This window comes from Sciurus carolinensis, chromosome 13 (genome assembly GCF_902686445.1).
Source record: "Sciurus carolinensis chromosome 13, mSciCar1.2, whole genome shotgun sequence".
In the NCBI taxonomy this organism is placed as follows: Eukaryota; Metazoa; Chordata; class Mammalia; order Rodentia; family Sciuridae; genus Sciurus; species Sciurus carolinensis.
Window position 1 is genome coordinate 12,442,765 of NC_062225.1, and position 22,772 is coordinate 12,465,536.

At 41.9% G+C, this 22,772-nt stretch overlaps 1 protein-coding gene across 2 annotated transcripts in view; it reads right to left on the bottom strand.

The window, feature by feature from the left end:
* Positions 1-22,772, bottom strand: part of Slc9a2 (solute carrier family 9 member A2) — a 93,928-nt gene that overhangs the window by 61,513 nt on the left and 9,643 nt on the right. For both annotated transcript variants that reach the window (XM_047522390.1, XM_047522391.1), the window contains exon 2: positions 630-1,093. In XM_047522390.1, the coding sequence (XP_047378346.1) occupies positions 630-1,093 (464 nt within the window). The remainder of the gene's footprint in view (positions 1-629; positions 1,094-22,772) is intronic.

A 22,772-nucleotide genomic window follows, 5' to 3' on the forward strand; every position in this document is an offset into this window, starting at 1 on the left:
GCAAAAGGGCGGAAGGTTAACTTTATCACTAGTGTCCCATGATTTAATAATCAGCCATGCCTATGTGATGCAGCCTCCCTAAAAATCCCAAAAGACGGGGTGCACAGAACAGCTGGAAAGCTGCTCATGGGGAGGTTCTTGAAGGGCAGAGCACATGGACATGTCCTGCCCGCTCCTGCTGCCTTGCTGGATGCATGTCTTCATCTGTGTCCTTGGTAATATCCTTAGTAAACCAGTAAATGTGTCTCCCTGAGTGCATGAGCTTCTCTGGCAAGGAGGAGGTCACAGGAACCTCCAACCTAGAGCCTGTCAGATGCACAGGTCAAACACCCGGGGTTTGGGATGGGCATGTGGGGAGGAGCTCTTGGGGAGGAGCCCTGCACTGGTGGGACCTGAGGCTCTCTCCAGGTGGGCAGCCAGAACTGCACCGAACTCGAGGACACCTGGCTGGTGTCCACTAGGGGATACACCCTCACAACAATGGTCAGAGGCACCCTAGGAGAACATGGAGGGAGGAAGTGCATTTGGTTGTTTTGTTTTGGTTTGGTTTGTTTCCTCTGCAACCTGGGACGTCCCAGCTAAGATGCAGGTGGGCGCAGGGCTCCAGGCTAGAGTGACATGTTACTCACCACGGTGACCGCATCGTTCAGCAGGGACTCCCCGAAGACCAGGATGTAGAGCTGCTCGTTGACATGGATGTTCTCGAAGACAGCCAGCACCGCCACGGGGTCCACGGCCGAGATCAAACTGCCGAAGAGCAGGTTCTGCAGCAGGGTGATGTCGCTCAGGCCGAAGGCCTCGATCTGGCAGATGCCAAACAGGGACACGCCGATGCCGATGGAGTTCCAGAGCGTTCCGACCACCGCATACCAGAAAATAGTGCCTATGTTCTCAAAGAAGGGGCGAGTGGGCATGAAGTAGCCAGCGTCCAGCACAATGGGCGGCAGGAGGTACAGGAAGAACACGTCGGTCTTCATGGCAGGGGGCGACTTCTCATCCACGCCGAAGATGATCCCGCCCAGCAGCAGGCCCACCATTATGAGAAGGCAGCTCTCCGGCACGATGGTGGGCAGTTTGTGGTAGAGATGGAAGCCTGGTAAAGAAAGCACCAAGGCACAAAACCTGGGTTATGCAGGAATTCTGGACGGGGGACACTTGTTTTTATCCAACCAATGGGTCAAATTTCAAAATCTGGGCCATTTTGAGACAACAGCCAGGCCCCGTAGGACCCCTGGCTAGACTGACTGAGCCCCGTCTCCAGGATCCCTCAGCCCGACTGATCACTCCCTGCCTCTGGGGCCCTCACATCGACTGACCACTCCCTGCCACCAGGACCCCCAGACCAACTGACTGTGCCCTATCACCGGGACCCCAGATCGACTAATTGCACCCGGCCTCCAGGATCCCGCAACCACACCAAACACACCCGACCTCCAGGACCCCTGCCTGACCAACGCATCCCGCCTCCAGGACCTCCAGCTGACCACGTCCACACTCCGAGCTGCAGCTCCCCATTTGCCAACACATTTTGAAGCCAGAGCGGCCATCTTCGATAATCCTGGAAGCCGGAGCTCCCATCTTTAGGTGGGGCAAATCCCATCTTGAGACGCCTGCTGGAGACTTGAAGCTCATTGGTACCTCTCCTGCATCAGGCTACTGAATTCTGGGAGGTTTCATTACTATATGACTATTATACTGTAGATTTTCTTTTTTCTCCTTATTGAAAAAATTTAAGTTTTATTTCTTTTCTTTTCTTGCTCTTTGCCTTTTGTTTACCTATTCCCTCAGAGTCTTTTTCTCCCTTTTTTGCATGCTAACATCCAATTTCTTTTGATTACACTCTCACCCTTTCTATTATCTATAACTTCTGTATATTCTTTTCTTATCCCATTAACAGCCACATTCTACATCCCTCTGCATCCTCTTTGTCCTCCATTAGAAACTGTAGACCTTATTGCAAATCTGTTTGTTTTACTGAAGGTAATATTTGAACTCATTCTGTTTATTATGACAATTTTGTTATTGCCCTCATAGGGGCTATTTGGTCTAGGATTGCATAGTGTCTGAATTGGGCACTGCTAATATTGATCTCCCCTTAAAGAAAGGGTTTTGGAAACGTATAGGGCCGCTATAAGCCTATAGGGGAAAATCTGCAATACCCCAGATCTGCACTGCTAGAGGGGAAGATACATAAACAGCATGAAAAAACAAGGGAAGAAAATGATCCAAACAAATCTAGATTCTATATTAATAGAATCCAATGACAGTATGTTAGAAGAAATGTCAGAAAAGGACTTCAGATTATACATGATTAAGATGATTCTCGAAGCAAAGGATGAGATAAGAGAGCAAATGCAGGCAATGAATGATAATACCAATAAGCTGAAAGAGCAAGTGCAGGAAGCAAAAGATCGTTTCAAAATCTGCCAGGTCTCCCAGCATGATTCCCTGGAGACTGGTTTTGCAGATTACAAGGCAAATCAGTTGACCCCCTCAAAACCATCCATGTTCCTTTATTTATGTCCACACCATTCATCTCCATCAAAGTACAAACTGAACTGTAAATCAAAATGACAACGCTACAGATACAGATCGTCTAGATAGTCCATTTATTTTTATTTTTCTTTTGTAAACCCCTACTAAGTTTTTCTTAAATATTAGGACTGTGGAAATGAAATGAAACAATGAAATTCTGTATGTAAAATGATTTAGTGATTTCCCAACATTTTCAAATGTCACATCTCACTTCATCCTTATGAAAACTCTAACATACAATCAAGGCAGTCATCTTTATGCTTTTTAAAATTGAAGTGGCCACCCAGGTTCAAAGATATTCATCCAGGGTGTTACCAAGCTGGCTGGGTCACAGACTAGTCTGAGGATTACTATTGCCATCTCTGGCACTCACAAAAATTAATAACTTATTTATTTTTCATTTCAGATTCTTTCATTTGGAAGTCTGGATATATTTATTTTTTGAGATATATGTTCCTTCAGAGAAAACAAATCAGTCCAAGATGCATCAATATCTACTTTGTGAAAGATATAAATAGGCCATGATCTCCAATTTCAAAGAGCTCCAAGTCAATTGATGGCATCGATTATTTGTGACTTACTCCAATATACAAGGCTAAGTGGAACTGAGCCCAGCTAAGAGCTGTGAGAGTACAGGGGAGGAGTTAACGTGCTGGAGAAGACACCGTGGAGGAGCCAGGATCCATGCCAGCTTTAAAGATGAACAGACATTAAACTCATAGACAGATGTAGGAAAGGAAAACACAGAGGGAAATATCCATTTCCCAAACCAAGGCAGAGTCCATTGTAGCTTTAACACAGAGAATATGTGAAAGGAGTCCTGTGGCAGAAAATGAGCAGAGAAATGCCAACACATGAGGGCAACTAGGGTTTGGATCTGAAATGTCCCTCAAAGGTGTTGGGGCTTCCCATCGCTGCCATTTTCAGAGGTGGAGTTGGGGAACTGAAAGGCGATAACTGTGGGCGGGTGGGGCATGACTGGTGGAAGGAAGTCACTGGGGCATGCCCTCAGGGACTGTAACTTGTCCCTGGCCCTCTCCCCTCTCTCACTTTTTCTCTGTTTCCCAGCTGTCCTGAGCTGATGAGCAACTTTTCTCCACCATGCCCTTCTGCCATGATGTTCTGCCTTGCCTCAGGTCCAGAGCAGTGGAGTTGGCTGGCCCCGGACTAAAATCTGTGAAACTGTGAGCCTCCTAAATCCTTCCTCCTTTAAGTTGTTTCTTCAGGCATTTTGTCACAGCAATGCAAAGCGGAAGAACAGAGACACCTAGCTCACAAAGGTCACTTGACAGGGCTTAAATCAGAAGAGCATTTATTTGCAAGACAATAGAAAGTCCTCCTGAAGAGAGTTAAGGATATTTTAGAATTAAAGCAGAATATATTAATTTTATAGTCCAAGTAGATCCCCTCCGAAATTCCAGTGTGATAGTATTAGGATGTGGGACCTTTGAGAGAAACAAAAACCTTCAAGAAAGAAACTTCTTGCAGTGTTTGGTGAGTGCACTACTCCGCCCTGGCTTGCCTTTCTGCCTTCCACCATGTGAGGACACAGCAAAGAAGGCCCTCTACAGAGACCAGATGCCAACACCTTGACCATGGACTTGAGGCCTCTAGAACTGTGAGAAATTGTCCCCGTCTGTTCTAAGAACATGAATGGACTATTACAGACATGTATCTAATTATGGGACAGTAATACTAAAAAGACAGAGTAAATCCTAAGAAACTAACAATCGCACAAGTTCTAATATGTAAATCCTTATAACAAACAGAACTAAAACCACAGTGTGAAGTAACTTTGTGAGCTAAAGCATCAGTCATCACAGTACTTTGAAAGGATTCGCAGAACTAATTTCTATATGATAAAGTGGACATGTGTATGTGGAGTATTTGAAGGTCTCTTCAGTGTTGATTATTGTGTAATTATTACTATAACAGGCTGTAAAACTCAGTGAGGAATTAAGCTGTTCTTTATTATGACCTCTGCCCAGTCCACTGACCTAACCATTACACAGAGAAGTTAAAAAGTCCTCTGACAACCCTATCTTTCCAATCTACCCACATGCTGAGTCCTTTTACAATTCGCATTTCCTGTAGGATAAGAAACTTGCCAAGAGCAATCTCCCTGGCCTCCCAGGATCCGAGTGCAATCACCACGTTTATGGAACACAGCTCCTACCTGAAGGTTTCCTGCCTTCAAAGCTGCCATCGGATGACAGCCCCCAGCTTGAGAGCAGCTGTCCCCCTCTCTGCCTCTCTGACTGTGGACAGGTTACTGGCATGACCAGCCCCACTGACTCATCTGTATAATAGAGACAAATGCACCTCCCAGGTAAAGATCTGTGAGAATAACTGGGTGGGTGACTTTCTGATTTCTCCCTACACCTTTACTGTCACAAATGCCCCCAAATTTGAGTCACCTCTCCCTGTTCTACAGGAAAGAGCAAGAGAAAAAATGTTTTAAAAGAATGCCCAGGAAAAACATTTTAAAAGAAGACTTTGGATGCAAACTGGGAATCTGGGCAAGGCCTGTTTTTAGAAGCTCCCACTCGTTCTGTGTGCCTTTTTCTTTCCTTTCACCTACTCGGCTTTGGGGACCCAGTGGTCTCACAAGGAGGCTCGCCAGAGTGGAGGCTAGGAAGCCAGGTGGTTGGGAGAGAGCAGGGTTCTGAGCCTCTACATGCATTTCAGAGACCAACGCTCAAGGCCCCTAACTGATCCTGACCAGGAGCCCAAGCCAGTCTGAAACAATCAAGGAGAAGTAAATAAAATACAGCAACAGAAATGCAGGGTGCACTTAGGAAGAAGGGCCGCTGGGACAGAAGGCAAAGGGGTGTGGAGGAAGCAAGGAGGAGAGAAACTAGGTCGTATTACAATCAGGAAAAAACTGCAACAAACCCAGGAGCATTTGTTGAAGAAATCAGGCATTTCCATTTCTAAAAAATCTGCTCTCCTTTCTCTAATGAATTTCAATGTTGTCATTCAAAATCAACCTCAGCGACCCTTCTAAAGAGAGGATAGCCCTTGCTGAATCTGCCCCGTTGATCTACGGGCAAGAAGGGGTGATATGAAAAGTGCTAACCATAGATCTTAGTTCCTTGCTACTTGGTGAACAAAAGCAGAGCTGTTGAATTGTAAGGTATAACCCTGTGCTGACAAACAAGGTTTCGTGTGTGTAAGTATCTGTACTTTTGTGAGCTACCGGAATAAAAATACATCAATAAAATAAATAGTGCAAACAAATTAGAAAATTCTAATACTCAGAATAAAACAAATAGATCACCAATCACAAATGGGCATGCCTTTATGCCTTCCCTCTAAGTATTTCTTCAAGGAAAATTTGAAGTTGGTAGGATTGGCTTTCCCACCATCGTCTTTCCACCTGATATGACCAAGAAATGTATTAGAACTCTTTACCAGGTTCTTTACCAGGTTGAACCATGAGCCACTACAGATGTAATCTGTGTAGTCCAGAGACTGGTCAACTTTTCTTTGAAAAGGGTTACACAGGAAGTATTTTCAGCTTGCCGTCCATATTTTCTTGTCTTTGCAGTGCAAATCAGCCACAGATAACAGTCAAACAAATGGGTTTGATGTGCTTCAATCAGACTTCATTAACGAATAGGGAAACGAGAATCCCATATAACTTTATAGGTCACGGAATATTTTTCTTTAGATATGATCTTCACCACTTAAAAATGTAAAAGTCATTCTTACCCCACAGGCCTTACAAAGCCAACTTCAGGTCATATCTGGGTCCCAGGCAATAACATTCCCAACTCCTGGCTTCGTGTATTCTTTATATTTCCTGCTAATTTCTGTTTAGGGTGTTTGGGACATATCTTGGGTGATTCAACTTTTATTACTAGTACATAAAAGTGAATGACGGTTGGTGCCTTAAAAATCTATTATTTTATTTTCATTGCAGTAGAAATGTAGTGTGAAAACAATGAGGATTAGAGGTCACTTACACAAAACATCATGAAGAGATTGCTCTACTAAGGTGCATCTATTTTAATTTTTCTCTGTATCCAAGTGCTGAAATTGATTGGGCCTAAAAACTAAAGACCTATGAATAAGTGCAATGTGATGAATTCACTCGATTTTCTCATTATGTCTAAAATAACCTATCTGTCAAATTCTGGGAAGGGAACAAAGTGTGAAACAATGCAGGAAGCCTCCAGATAACAGGATCCACAGAGAGCAACAATGTAAAAGTTAGAATCAGAAAACCTCCTCCAACAGAAACTGTCAAAATAAGTCTAAAAATCAACAACAAAACCCCAAACCAACCAACCACACTGTTCTAATTAGCATGAAGAAGAAGAGGAAATCTCAAGGGTGAGTAGAGATAGAATCTCAGGAGAGCAAGCACTAACTCTAGGCAAAGACAGAGACAAACATTCTATGGAATGTTCTAGATTTCATTTATTTCTTCTTCAATATTTTAAAAGGGCTTGAAGAGAAAATAATGGCATCTATTGGATCAACAAATATTTGCCAAGCTCAGGTTAAATACAGGGTAAGTACCTGTGGGTACCAACAGGCACCACACACATGGTGGCTGCCCATCCAGGCACCGGGTCCCAGAACTAGTGATCCTCAAAGCATGCTTCAGGAAGCCCTGGACTGAAAGTCAAGAATGACCCAAGGTCCAGCCTATATGTCTAGGGAAGAGAAGAGTTCCATTTATGGACATGTTAAACTTGTTTTGACAAGTATTAAGAGGGATAAGCAAGTTCTTCCAAGTCTAAAAGTTCTGATTTTTATGTATCTCAATGTACATAGTAGCCAAATATATGTCTCAAAACAGAACAGCAGTAAACAAGAGAAATACAGAAACAGAATACAGTGAGATGCATCATTTCAGATACACGAACAAATCTGCCATCACTACATGGTAACTCAAGAGGACAAAGACCGAATAACAGAAACGGTTTCTGAAAATTGAATCATACTGAGTAAATAAATAATGCAAAAAAGTAATAAGCAAATAAGTAATACATAAAATAAATAATATAATGAATGAATTCAATAAATAAATCAAAATTAACTGATGTACATGAGAAACTTATTAACGTGAGTATAGATTTATCATAACATTCAGTCATCTGCTGGACTACAAGATACATCTACAAATCACCCTGCCAAAAATAATACAGCTATAAATAAACAGGTTTCTTAAATATTCCACTTATTACATTTACTGAGAACTTACAGTGCAAAAATATTGAAAATCACATGAAAAGTTAAAAAGTTATTTGGATTATTTCCAAGCAGAATTTAAATAGTATTTAATATTTCCTAAATGATGTAGCCACTTTCAAAGAAAAAAAAAAAGTAGTTCGGACTATTGAGATGGACTTTGGAAAGGGAAAAGAAAAGAAAAACACAGAATTAAACCCTTAATCAGATTGTATATTGAGCGCCTTCTGTGTATGAGAGTCTGAGGGCCCTGGAGTTGAATCAGAATGAACTCTGTCTTCAAGGAGCCTATATTTAGTACAAAAGATAAGACGAGATGATAACTAATTATGATATGGGATACAAAGTGATATGTGCTATACAAGATGAGCTGTAATGCATACTGGAGAAGAGGGGAGAGAAATGAATTCAGACGAGGAGACTCAAGGAGAGGAGGGGACACTGAGGTTGCTGGAGGTGGCTTTTCTAATCCACCAGGGAAATGCAGCTGCCTTAAAGGCTTGAGGAAAGAAAGGCTGGGAAAGGTGAGAACGGCCCACGGAAGGTGGTGTGCTTGGCTCTGTGCTCAGGGTGACGATCAGGGCGTGACAATCAAAGGGCAAGAAGCCACACTGCACAAGGCCAGAAAACCAACTGTGGAAGATGCGCCCCTGCACCAGGGCTAGCGGGAGCTAGAGCAGAAGGCTCAGAGCACCTTGACTTTCACACTTGGAGTGACAGGGAGAAGCCCTTCCAAAGGACAAGGCACCAGAGAACATAATTTGGAAATAAAGGGAGCCAGACTGTCCCTTGAAAGCATTAAACCAAATGGATATGATTAACCATCTGCAGAAAGCAATAAGTTGTCTGTAAACATGGGACTAAAAACCTTAAGAACAGCCCAGACCCCCAAAGGGATCTACACACAATCCCATAAGAGACATTCAGGAAAAAGAGCCATTCAGAAGAATATGACTACTTAGCAGTGAAAAAGAACACCTCCATATAACAAAACAAGGAACTGTAGCTTTTGCAGGTGGCATGTTTATGAAAGTAGAAAATTCAGTAGAAAATTTTTCATTTACCCAGATTATTAATGGAGGCACTATATGTATGATAGGAGAAAACTGGGGCAATAAAGATGATCAACCTCATTGAATCGCTTTTGCTTTCTTCAATATATATTTACTGATCTCTTACCATGTACTAGGTATCTTAGCAGATATGCAAAGGGATACAGCAGAAATTACACAAAGTCCCTGTGCCTTCAGGACATGATCTAGTGGTGGGAAACAAATTAAATACATCAGTCAGTACATAAATAGGAGCAGGTGAGGATGAGCATTCAAAGAAAAGCAGAGAAGAGTGAGCAGATCCCTGAAATATCCCTGGGAAGCCTCTGATGGGTGAGAGGCAGTGAAAACCCTGAATGAAATACAGGAAAGAAACATGGTAGAAGAATAAGGAAGAAAGGAACAAAGATACAGGCACCCAGTCAGGAGCACCCTGAGCCATGAGGGAGTGAAGGAGAACGTGGTAGGAAATGAGAAGACAGAGACAGGAAGATCCTAGAGCATGCAGAGCCCATGATGATGGGAAAGACTTTGGCTATGTCCTGAGAGCAATGAGAAGCCACAGGAGGCTTTGGGGAGGGTGAAGCTCATGATGAGACACACAGCTATGAAGGGTCATTCCGGCTGCTGCTGAAGAATGGAAGCAGGCATAACAGCCAGGAGTCTTTCCCAGGATTCTAGGAGAGGGCTGGTGGGTGTCCTCATTAAGGTGTGGGTCAGTATGGCAAGGTGTTGGAGGAGGGGTACATTCTGACAGTTGCTTCAGTAGAATATGTTGCCAGATGAGGAGGTGAGACAGGTGGGCAAGGATGGATCCACAGTTTGGGGTTCAAATAATGAGGTGTACAGGTAGGTCATTTATTGAGGTGGAGAATAACAAAGAAAAACTTGAAGGGAGAAAACCAAGATGGAAGATATCAACCAGAATCTCCTTGAAAATATCACAGAATTTAATGAATTGATAGCAGATTTAGCTATCAGAAATGGCCAAAATTTTCCATAGTACACGAGAGGAGAGCAACAGCTTCCTAAAGGTAATGCTGCAGACTCACCCAACCCCACTGACAATGCATGGCCCCACGTGTTCATTACCCTCCCAATGAATCATGGGAATAAAATGGTGCATTTCGATAATGGTGTGCGGAGGCGCCCAAAGTTCATACAAAGTTAGAAACCATACACCAATACGGAAAGAAAGCATAACTGCACCAGGTTATTGGAGCAGGTAAATAAAGAGACCCAACCAATACAGTCTTACAAGTTTCTCTTTTATTTCTATTACAGTGGAAAATTCCATGAAGGTCAAGAGTTTAACAATGGGCGGAGGGGAGAATCTACAAGACCAACAGGTAATCCTCACTAAGAGGGGATAGATTTTCATCAGTGACAAAAGTAAAGAGTTTTAAGGTCAATGATGAACTCAGTTTTCATAAAGTCTGTGCAAAAACATAAAAGGTAAGAAAATTGAAGATTTCGAAACAGATCTCTACTTGTGGAACATAAATAGGGGCCCTGAGTCGGAAGGGAGAGAAGGAGAACATGGTAGGACAGATGGACAGGAAGGTCCTGGAGCATGCAGAGCCCATGATGATGGGAAAGGCTTTCCATTCTTCCCACTCAGTATATCTAAACAGCCCAGATATTATAAACTTTATGAATAAAACAAGCAGGAGACAATCCTAGAAGGTGAAAGAAGAAGGAAGACTGGCAGGGCCTCTGGAGCTAGAGAATGACAAGGCTGTGAATTGAGTTCTCTTGATATTCTTTTTGCTTCCAACGAATCCCAGACTTGGAGCTGAAGTCAATGACCAGGAAATACTAATGGGCACAGAAAAAAAAATCCCAAACATACCCTCCTTTATCTCATAAGGGACTGCAAAAAGTTCAAGAAAAGAAAAGTGTTAGACAATGGTGGTTCGACTTCAGCCAAACATCCAAATGAAACCCTGGCCCCACTCCAGCACAGGGTGAGTGGATAGTGCAGCTTCTACCTTTGCCAGAGGGCAGGAAACTCCCCAGCCTCCCCAGTGAGAGAAAACCGAAAGAGGGAAAGGGGATTCTGTTCTAATCTGGGTGATAAAGAATCCACCCTCCCCGTGGGGCCAGCCAAGACTACTTGAGAAATGAGAACTTCTCCCACTGGACAATAATGAGGCAACCTCTCCCAACCCGATACTGAAAAAGGAGACGCAACAAAACTCTTCTGATGTACTGGGAATAAAACAGCTCTATCCTTACAAACCCTGTCATCAAAGGCCTAAAAAGGGAATGCTCTGATCAACCCTATGTCCTTCCTATCTTAACTGAAATGAACCAATTCTTTAAAAACTACAGTCACTATTTACCCAATATGGGTAAATATATCATTTGACTACCCCTATAACTAGCAAGAAAGTTTAAAAATTGGGATTATAATGTTAAAACATCCAAAAAAGAAATATCTCAGGCCCAGATAACTTCACAATATCACCCTCATTCCAAAACAAGACAAAGACTCCCCCCTTAAAAAAAAGACCGATATCCTTTATGAATAGATACAAAAATCTTCATCAGAATATTTGCAAATAATTTAGCAGTACATAGATTGAGTTATTCACCATGATCAAATGAGATTTAGTTCAGTGATGCAAGGATGGCTCAATTAACAAAAATTTATCAATAAGATCCATCATATCAACAGAATGAAGAAGGATTACAGGATTATATCGATGGATGAATTAAAAGTATTAGTCACCATTTGACCCAGCTAGCTATCTCACTCTCTGGTTTATACCCAAAGAACTTAAAATCAGCATACTACAGTGATGTAGCCACATCAATATTTACAGCAGCTCAACTCACAATAGCTAAACTATGGAACCAACCTAGGTGCCCCTCAACAGATGAGTGGATTAAAAAAAGTGATATATATATACTATATATATATATATATATATATATTATATATGATGGAATATTACTCAGCTTCAAAGAAAAATGAAATTATGGCATTTGCTGGCAAATGGATGCAGTTGGAGAATATCATGTTAAGTGAAATAAGCCAAACCTAAAAAACCAAAGGCCAAATGTTTTCTCTGATAAGTAAATGCTAATGGGGGTGGGGGTGCTGGGGAAGAACAGAATTACTTTAGATTAGGTAGAGGGGAGTGAAGGGAGGGGAAGGGGTATGTGGGTAGGAAGGAGAGTAGAGTGAAACAGACATTATTACCTCATGTACATAGATGACTTCATGACCGATGTGCTCCTACAATATGTACAATCAGAAAAATGAGAAATTATACTTCACTTATGTATGATATATCAAAATGCATAAATGCATTCTACTGTCATAATAAAAAAATTTTTAAGTATTTGACAAAATTCAGCACCCATTTATGATAATTCTCACAAACTAGGAATATGAAAGAACTTCAACTTGGTAAAGAACACCTTCAAAAAAGTCAACTGATTCCAAATGCCAAATTTCAACCACCACACAAAAAAGTGGCCCATCCATCTTTCAAATCCAAGGAGGTGAGTTCCCAGATTCATTCGAAGTTCTACTGCACCCATCAGAACAGATGCTCACAGCTCGCCCTATAAATAAAACAGGGCAAGTTCTATTCACTTTCTCGCTTCCATTGTCTCATACAGTATGTAGTAGGTTGTGACATAACAAATATATAGTTGGTCCCTGCTCCAGTTCCTGGCACAAAGCTCCTGAAACCCTTGTTATCGCCTCAATGATAAGGTGGCAGGAGTCTCGTTGGTTGTAAAATTTGGCCTTGGTTCCTGCCACAGGAAGGAGCCCAGTTGGAATCTCTGAAGTCGTACACGTTTCTTTTGTATGCCAAGGAGATGACTGGTGGCTGGGGACCCTTGGGCAGCTGCAGGATGGAGCTAGTTGTGACAAAGACCAAAACATGACTAGAACTTTGAGTCCCCCTCCCCCTGCCACCTGAACTGTAGGGAGGGGGCTAGAGGTTAATTCATCACCAATAGCCAATGATTTAATTAGCCACCTATCTAAATAGACCCTCCATGAAAACCTTGAGCAATCAGGGTAAGAGAGCTCTGGGCTGCTGAACGTGAGGACACGTTGAGCCAGCAGGGAACAGGGTAGTTTCCCACCCTTGCCAGACCCTGCCCTAGGTACTTGTTCGTGCAGCTCTTCATTTTATCTTTTACCAGGACCAGAAACCTTAAGTGTTTCCCCTAAGTTCTGAGAGCTACTTTGGCAAATTATCAAAGCAGCAGAGGACGTCATGGGAGCCCTAGTTATACCCAGTTGTTCAGATGTAGGGCATCCAAAGTGAGACTGAGCTCTTAAACTCTGGGCTCTTCCATTTATCATAATGGAAGTCAGGTAATCAGTGTCAGAACTAAATTTTAGGTCACCCAGTTGGCTTCCACAGAGGTGTGAGAAAAACATCCAGACCTTCTGTGTGAAGGGTTCTGAGGGTGTAGAGAAACATGAGTATTTTCTAGTGTAGGCAGACAAAAATGGCAATAAAGAGAAAAGCTCTTAATATGTTTTTGATCTCTTTGGTCCCCATGAGGGATTATATGCTGAGCCTAAGAAGATATACCACTGCTATAGATGTGCATGTTCTAACTGGGAGTTCCCAAAGCTGAAAGTTCAGGACCTTGAACCTCACCTTCTAACACAACCCTCACATTCCTAGTTATAACACTTTCTGTTTTCTTTAACCTTTAATTTTGTTCTTTTATTTCCCAATAGAATATATAGCCAACTGTTTTATATCTGATTACACGGAAGGTTTATGCTTTTATGACTGCTGGTGATTTCCACCTTTGTCTCAATTTCATTAAGGTTGATAGAACTATACTGTTCTTCCTTATAATCTTTGCTGTCACCAAACACACACACACACACACACAAACACACACAATAAATACTATGTGATTCTACTTACTTGAGTGAGTGGATAGAATGGACCAATTCATAGGGACAGAAAGTAGAATGGAGGTCAGCAGGAGGATCGGGAAAATTGTGTGGATTAGGAACAGAGATTCATTACAAAGCTCTGGAGATGGATGTTTGTGGTGCCAGCACAACAATGTGAATACGCTTAATGTCACTAACTTGTGCACTTAAGATGGTTAACATGGTAAATTTTATATTATGTGTATTTTATCATAATGGAAATAATTCTCCAGTCACTTTTTTTTCCATTCCTTCTCATTGTTATAAAATAATGATGGCAAAGCAAAATGAAATATTGACATAACTGCATAAACACTGCTAAACAAACAGACAGAAGAGAGGATGCTGGCAACATGGATCTCTGCTGGTAGTAGTTTGGTATGACCCAAACTACTAACCCATCTGCTGAAGCAGACTCTGAACTGGGCTTCTGTGCAGCAACTCTCTGAGTACCAAATTAAAATGCTCAGTGGGTAGGCTGTTCAAAAATAAGGAGCGAGACATGAGAATATTTGGCAACTGCAAGGAAGAAATAAGTAACATGAAAAAATAGTCTTAGTTAAATGTCAGGGAAATGGATGAGCATTTTACAACATATTAACATGATATTTTCCACGACATGCAATTTTATTCCATCAGTTCTTCTGTTGGTTTATTTTAAATAGCATTCGGTGAAAAAGAACACAACAGTTACAATATTTAAATTGATATTATTTACAGATGAGAGGAAGTAACATTTTGAGTTAGGTAATTAGTAATTGCCAGGATGATGTCTAACTTACCCACAGAGTTTACCGGTCACATGATGAAACCATTGCATAGCTTGTCCCATGACTTCCTGAGCTCTAGTCCAGTCCCTTTTACCTATGCTATTTGGTCAAGGGGTAAAACATGAATGTCTTTCCCTTAAATATTCCATAACAGCCTTCCCACTTACCAATGATCAGAGTATCTTACATTTATTTCTATTTTAATAACAGTCACTTGCTGAGAACTGTACTCCTTCAGATCAGCACTAACTTGACTATCAATTGCATAAGTGTCACAGCTATGAGGTTTAGCTTCCTTAATAGAACCAGGTTTAGAGACAGACAATGCCTAGGACTGAGGATGTAGCGAGGAGGTAGAGCACTTGACTAGTAAGTGTGAGGCCATGGGTTCAGTCCTCAATAATGCAAAAGGAGAAAACAACAGGTCTAATTTACGAAGTGTCACATATGATCTTCTGACTTTGCAGTGGTGCAAAAGTGGTATCCTCTCAGTAGAAACCAGACTTGCAATTTTTGACTTCTGATCTTTTCTTGTGCTACAAAGCATAATCCTCTCTTGTGATCTGGGCTGCTGCACCCAGTCAGCCACACCATCTCAAGAGGAAACAACTGAGACTGAATAGTGAGCTATGCTGCTAAGCATGTTGTCGCACAGCTTGGGTTTGCTACATGCATTCCTGACTTCTGATATTTTCAATAGAAGAAGGTCTTCCTGGAATGTGATCCTATCATAAGTCAAGAAGCATCTGTACTGGAAATAAAATTTCACGTAGCCCAAAGAATTCTGGAACAGAGGGGACAAACTGGTGTGCCATGAGTCTCCATGACGAACAAGCCCATTTTGTTCAGTCTATCTACTGTTTCCAAATATTGATCTCATCTTTAGAAATTAAGAAGACCATGTCTAAATCCTCCTGCCTGACTTGTTTTTGAAAAATCAGCAGAATTGGCCCCTCCCTCAGTCACACTCTACATAGCAATTTCCGTGAGGTGGCCTTCAGTCATAGGGGTTTCCCGTGGTCAGGGCATGAGTTGGTTCTGCAGATCACCTGTCCCCATTTCCCCATCTCTCCCATCTCACAGGGTTCACAGAGGCACCTGCAAGGCCCACAATGGCTGCTGTGTGTCTAGACCCTAAGTCCAACAAGCCAGGCATCAGAACTACTAAGACTGAGAATCGAATGGAAGAGAGCAAACCCTTCCACTCCACACTTCCTTGCTGATCTTTTGGGACTTCTGACTTCAAATCTCAACCACAGCAATGGAAAAAGACATAACTACTGAGCTTCTTCCACGAACTATAGGACCCGTAAGCATTCAGTGAAGGCTCAACTGCCGACCCAGGAGGGCTCCCATCTCTCAATGGAAGAGATCTCTGTGGGTCCAGGGCAGCACACAGGGTTGCTCAAGTTCACATCCAGGGGCTGAGGGAATTGATGATGTGAACTGCCAGCCTGGCTGTCTCCTCGTCATTGAAGGCAGCTGAATCCTGATCTGATTCCAGAGCCAAGGCTGGGAGCAGGACTTGACTCATGCCCTGGCCTCATTACTGCCTGCATTAAATCCTTTCTTCAACCTCAGACTCATTATTTCCAGACTGGGTCATCAGTAAGATAAGACCGATTCTTAGTAGGATGTTTGCCTCTCTAAAAGATGTTGTGTCTAACCAATTAGCCTGTATCCAATGAGCTAAAAAATATCTTACCCAGTAGATTCTTCTAATAGTCATAACTAGAGATTTCAAATTTAGTTTTTAAATAGTAATCTCATAGTTAATTGCTCTTCACAGACTTGAAAATAGTCAAATATGCATGAAGGTGTGTGTAACTCATGCAGGCAAGCACCACACACACACACATATGCATACCCAGAGTCACCCATGAGACCTTTTGGGTAATACTGCTTCATCGTGGAGTTAACACTAATAGAGAGTTTCCTGTCACACACAAGGGCAAATCCACTGGTGCCAAAGACAGAAGTAGCTGAAGATGTCGCTCTCAGCAATCCGATTTGGAAAAAAAAAAAAAAAAAAAAAAAAACAGAAAACAATCTCTCTAATTTCAAGGAAAATCACAAATAGGAAAAACAGTAAGGCATCCGTTCAAGTGACAGGGAATTCTTTTATCCCTCACATTAAGATGTTTTGGAAAAGCTGCCTTGAGCACCAATAGGGTACTCTAGGTAGATCTCCTGGAACTAAATCCCTCAGCTCACAAGAACTTCGAAGGGGAGCTACCAGGACCAGGGTCTCCCCAGGATTCTGCTGCCCAAATCAATTCTGCACAAGCCCGTCACAGAGGACGTTCTCCTGAGTGCTAAGGAGGGTAAGCACAGAAACGAGCACATGAAACACACTAATCACTCCATCGCTACAGCTCCCATCTGTGACCTTCTGCATTTCTACAGCACTCCAATATCTCTAAAACCTACTTCTGTGAAGGGACAATCAGTCTCCCAATACTTGAGAGCAGGCTCCTACCGCAGTACAAAGCTGTTTTTCAAGGAATATTAAGAGAATGACATGCAAGAGAAGAGGTCATCTGTATGCTGGAAAAGTTTAGGTATTGAATTCTTTTGCATATGGATCCTATAAAGAGCGAATCATATTTTTTCCTTCCAAGAAAAAAACTGAACTTGTAGCTTTAAGAAAGATGACAAATAAATAGCAAATAAATAAATACTGTACCTTTCTGTGAATGATATGACTCACTTCTGATGTAGGGTTATTCACGGTTTTTAATTTTGTATTTGATTATTTGCTGCTAACTGGCTTTCACATAAAACAAAACCAACTATGCACTTGAGCACCTTGGCGACTTCCTGCTGAAAGTCAGCATCTGAATTTACTCTATTAATGAGTTCAGTTTTCCTTTTTGAAGTTAGAAGTGGGATAGACTGGGGTGGGAGGATGCAGGTAAGAACCACTTTCTGCTTTGGGAAGAGTTCAGTTTTTGCCACTCATACGGTCAGATTTCCAGCCTTCAAAAGAAGACCAATAGCAGGTTTGTGTCACGTGGACTCGGCAAAATGCTCCAAAGCACAGTGAATAAACATGAAACCCACATGCCATCCCTTCAGACGGTCCAGAAAGTAAAATTGGCTTAGTTGTGTGCCACACTGCAAGTCTGCTCCAGGAAATAACAGTAATGACCTGGGATGGTTTTCAGTTTTCTGCATATATTCTATCTGGCTGTGAAATGTGGTCTCCTCGAGCTGAGAAAAGAAATTCACTGATGCCAGGAGAATTTCTAATACAGCCAGGTGGGAAACGAGATCCTTGCTGTTAAGACATGGCCCTTGGCCATGCAGAATACTCTTATTTAGAAATGTCCTGGTCTCGAGCTTCACAGGAGGCACAGCACCCAATAGAGTTCACACCACTTGTGACCAATTGGGAGTGCAGGTGTGGGTTTTACAGCTCTGATCAGATTCAACAGGCCTCTATGATACCAAACATCTTGATCTCTGCTGAGCTTCATCTCCATATGGCTCTAAGCTTTCTGTTTTTACCACCACCCTCCATTTCAGAAATAACATTTGATGAAGGGGTTTGACCAAGAAAGGATTTAATTTGATGAGATCATTATACAGGTAAAACTTTCCAGTGCAAAGGCATCATTTAGGGGGAAGGACAGAGCCTGAGACTAATTAAGTTCTGGTGATGATTTCTGAGAGGACCGTATGCACAGATAGCCTGCGCTAATAAGGACTCTGGGATACTGTGACCCGGATTGCAAACATTCCATGCAGGTCCATAGTTGAAAGCAATTTTTACTCTGTAGCCCCGGGCTAGATGCTAAGCCCTAGGACCTGTCATTCTTTCAACCCCTGCATCAGTAAATGACCCATGCCCATTTTGGTTTTGTGGTTTGCACACTTCCATCATTAAGTTGTTCAGAGTTTTCTACTCCACCCACCCAACCACCTTGTGTAGGAGCTTTATTTTCTGTTTGGTTTTGATTCCTCTAGGAGCCTGATTGCTAAACAAATCTACCACTTGCTTAAAATAAATTGACAAAAATATAGTAAATGAACCCACAATTGCCAGTAATTGCTACCTAATTTCATTTCAATTAAGTGGTGGCTAACAGTTGACGGCAGCCATCGGTTATTTACATGGCAGGGGATATATTTGCACACTGCTGGCCCAGGCTAAACTAAGAAACTACCCTATTTGGTAAATGATACTATTTTCTAAACTACCTAGAATCATATCCTTGGGTTCGCTTTGCCTCCTCCTGGACTTGTGATTACTGAGGCAGTGAATTTTACATCCATGCGCTGTCCCACTGGCCTACGGTTGCAGATTAAAGGGTTTTCAGTGAGCACAGGGATGTATGCATGTACGTTAGGGCCTACTGAGGGTTTTTAGGATCACACCATTTTTATAAGTGCTACGTTTCATAAAATAGTAGTCCAACCTATTAACACATTTGGTAGAGAAATGGAGGTTTGGGGTCTCACCAGTGACACACATTGGTTCAGAGACTTAGGCACAGTATGGCTCCGTGGGTTTCAGTGGTCTCAAAACACAAATTGAAACACAAAGACCAAACAGAAGCACAAAATACATAAAGAAATAAATCATAGATAGAGAGATCACTAAATACATAAATCAGCTATCTCATCAGCCAAATCCCTTTTGCAAAATCCCAAGCACTCCCAAGCGGCCTTAGGATGTGAGTGCATGAATGAATGAATGTCGGCAGTAACACAGAACACAATCCAAGACTCTCGGGAGGACCAAAGCAGAGGATGAATGTGAAATGACTGAAAACAGAATTGTTGCTGGGAATGCAGACATCCCTAGCTTTACTTATTGTAAGCAGAACATAAACAAAAGCACAGAACCTGTGTGTGAAGCCTCTCCCCAGGAGGGATGATAGTAAGTGAGCACTACTAATAAATAAGTAATCACATCAGGTGAGACTGACGCTCACAGGGAAGTCAGCCTGGGCAACAGGATCCGGAGAGCTTGGCCCAAACTGTTTCACACGGATGCGTATGGTTCCCAACTGCCCTTAAAACCGTGAGTTTCTCAGACTGGAGTCAAGTTCTTCCATAACCTTCCAGAAGCTTCTCAAGAGAGCTGACAAAGAATTAGGCTATTCTAAGTTGACTCTAACAATGTGTTTCCCCACTGCCACCCCTGAAGGCCAGGAGTTTCCATCAGATAGAAGAGAAGGGGGAGACTTCTCATTGGCATTTCTCCTCACCTTTCCAGTGTTTTCTTAAAGAAAATACACTCAGTGGATTTATAATTCTGCCTTAGGAAATTGGAGAAAAAGCAAAAAGTACTTTAAGAGGCACTTTGCTTTAAAATCATTTCCTATCTAGAGTCTCCCCCCAAAAAGCCATAAGAAGTTTATATACAGAGGACTTAGAGAGCACAACCTTGTGCATGAGTTCAAATGGCTTCAAACTTTGATAACAAGAAGACCCAGAAGGTCTGGGCCTTCCAGGAAGTGTCCACAGCAGGGCCCAGGAGAGAGCCTGTTCCTACAGAGAGGGCTCACCTAACTGTCTCTGAGCCAGTCTCTCTTCTGCCCTACACCTACTGTGGCTCACCCCTCAGTTTCCAAGGCGGAACCTGGGATAAAACAGGGGGTGTGCACTACCCTGCTTTTCCACTGCAAGTTAACTTAATGAAAGCAGAAAGATAAGTCTTTCTCTCTTTCAATTTTTTTCTTATGAAACCATTGGAAACCGAAATATGTATGATTTGGAAAGAAACCTACTCATAACACCAACAGCAGGAGACCAGAACATCTAAACAGCCTAACAACTTGTCATGGAACAACTGGACACGATAGGACTTCCATGGTATAAGGCTATTGTGCTTTGGGGGAGGAAGCAAGGAATCTGTCCTGGTCCAAGGCTATTCAAATCTCTAGGTCTCTAAGATAGAAAGTTTTGTAAGTGCATTTACTCTAGCTTCTCAGCAACTGAACAAAGAAGCTACCATTATTATTCTCTCATTTTAGAGATGAAATAATAGATGTTAGAGAGTTGACTCACCCCAAATCAGTCCTTAGTTAAGTGACAGGGCTGAGATTGTGGGCACCAGAGCTTGTTACCACTGCAGGTATGTCCCATAGTAGCAAGGGCATTAAAAATAAGTGAAAATACACATTGCTGGTGGGACTGCAAATTAGTGCAACCACTCTGGAAAGCAGTGTGGCAATTCCTCAAATGGTGGAATGGAGCCACCATTTGACCCAGCTATCCCACTCCTCAGTTTATACCCAAAGGACTTAAAATCAGCATAATACAGTGACGCAGCCACATCAATGTTTACAGCAGCTCAACTCACAATAGCTAAATGATGGAACAAACCTAGGTGTCCTTCAACAGATGAATGGATAAAAAAATGTGGTGTGTGTATATATGTATGAAATATATATATATATGATGAAATATTACTCAGCTTTAAAGAAAAATGAAATTATGGCATTTGCAGGTAAATGGATGGAGCTGGAGAATATCATGCTAAGCAAAATAAGCCACACCCCCCAAACCAAAGGCCAAATGTTTTCTCTGATAAGCAGATGCTGATCCGTAATGGAGGGGGTGGCAAGGGGAGAATGGAGAAACTTTGGACTGTGCAGAGGGGAGTGGGGATGGGAAGGGCAGTGGAATGAGATGGACATTATTACCCCTATATACATGTATGATTACACTACTGGTATGACTGTGCACCACGTACAGTCGGAGGAATGAAAAGTTGTGCTCCGTTTGTGTACAATGTGTCAAAATTCTACTGTCATGTATAACTAATCAGAACAAATTAAAAACTAAAAAAAAAATGAAAATACCAAATAAATGATCCTCAGCACTAAGGTATACAAGAGTAAACTGTGCCCGGATAAGTATACACCAGGGACGCCGTGCATAAACCAGAGTGTGTGGTTACCTTAAAAACCACACAATGAAAGTGGTGAAACAAAGTGCGTCTACACGTTCTCTGTAATTGACTCGGCAATTATTCAGTGGGTACCAACTGTGTGCAGACAGGGAGTCAAACAAAGTTCCTCCCATGTGCAGGTGATATCCTAACAAATATCACCTACGTACGCATACTACCTATATGTGCGTCACTGGGTGTGCAGCAACAAAACGTATTTAACATTTTTTTTCTCCCGTAAGTATTTTAGGGTTGAACTTTGGCTTATTAAAATCTACACTGTAGCCCAAGTTACCTGGGACTGAATTTTTTTCTATAATCTATGAATTCTTAACATGTTAAACATCAGTGGTATTATCTATGGAGGATATGTTCCAAGACCCCAGGAGATACCTAAGTCCATGGATAGTACTGAACCCCATATATACTGCGTTTTTTTTCCCTACACATACCTTTAACAAAGTATAACTTATAAATTAGGCACAGTAAGAGATTAACAATAACTAATAATAAAATAGAACAATATACTTGGTATATAAAAGTTAGGTGAATGTGATCTTTCTTGAAAAAGTCAAGATGAATATTATTATCTTCAGACCACGGTTGTCTGCTGATAAATGAACAGTGGAAATCAAAACCACAGCTGAGGAGGTCAAGTTTGTTTCAAAACCATTAAAATTCTACATTCCCCAAGGCACGGAAGAGACTGCACCAAGATTCAGAAGTTCTAGATTTGCATTCTAGCTCTCTACTAAGAAGGAGTTCTGCCATCTTGCCTTTTTGTTAGCTTTCTGTTCTACCCACTTTACAGAGCTGTGTGAGGTCCTATGAAAATCTTAACTGGGGGTCACAATTTGCTTTCATATTTTACTTCAGATGACCCTCACAGTGATCCGTGAAGGAGATGGGTGGAATTATCATTATGGTCGGATTTTACAATGACTACCTGAAAGGGTTAAAATGAAGTAACAGAGATCAAGCACAGAGCCAAGCACAGGGCTCTGGCTCCATACTACCACAGATGGAAGCAGGGTGTGGTTGTCCTTCAGTGTTCTTGGGCATTGGTTCCCTGTCGATACCTGTTGGATACCAAAATCTGTGCCAGCTCAAGTTCTTGTATCAAATGGTATGTATCTGCATGTAACCTGCACACATCCTCTTGTATACTTCAAATCATCTCTAGATGCCATGCGCTACCTCATAGAGTGCAAATGCTAAGTAAATAGTTATTATACATTGTTGAAGGAACGATGATTAAAAAAACATTGTGCGGCTTCAGACATTCAGTACAGATGCCTTTTTTCTAATGTTTTTTGTCCACCATTGGTTGAATCCACACATGCAGAACCCACAGATACAGAGGGCTGCCTATATTTGATTAT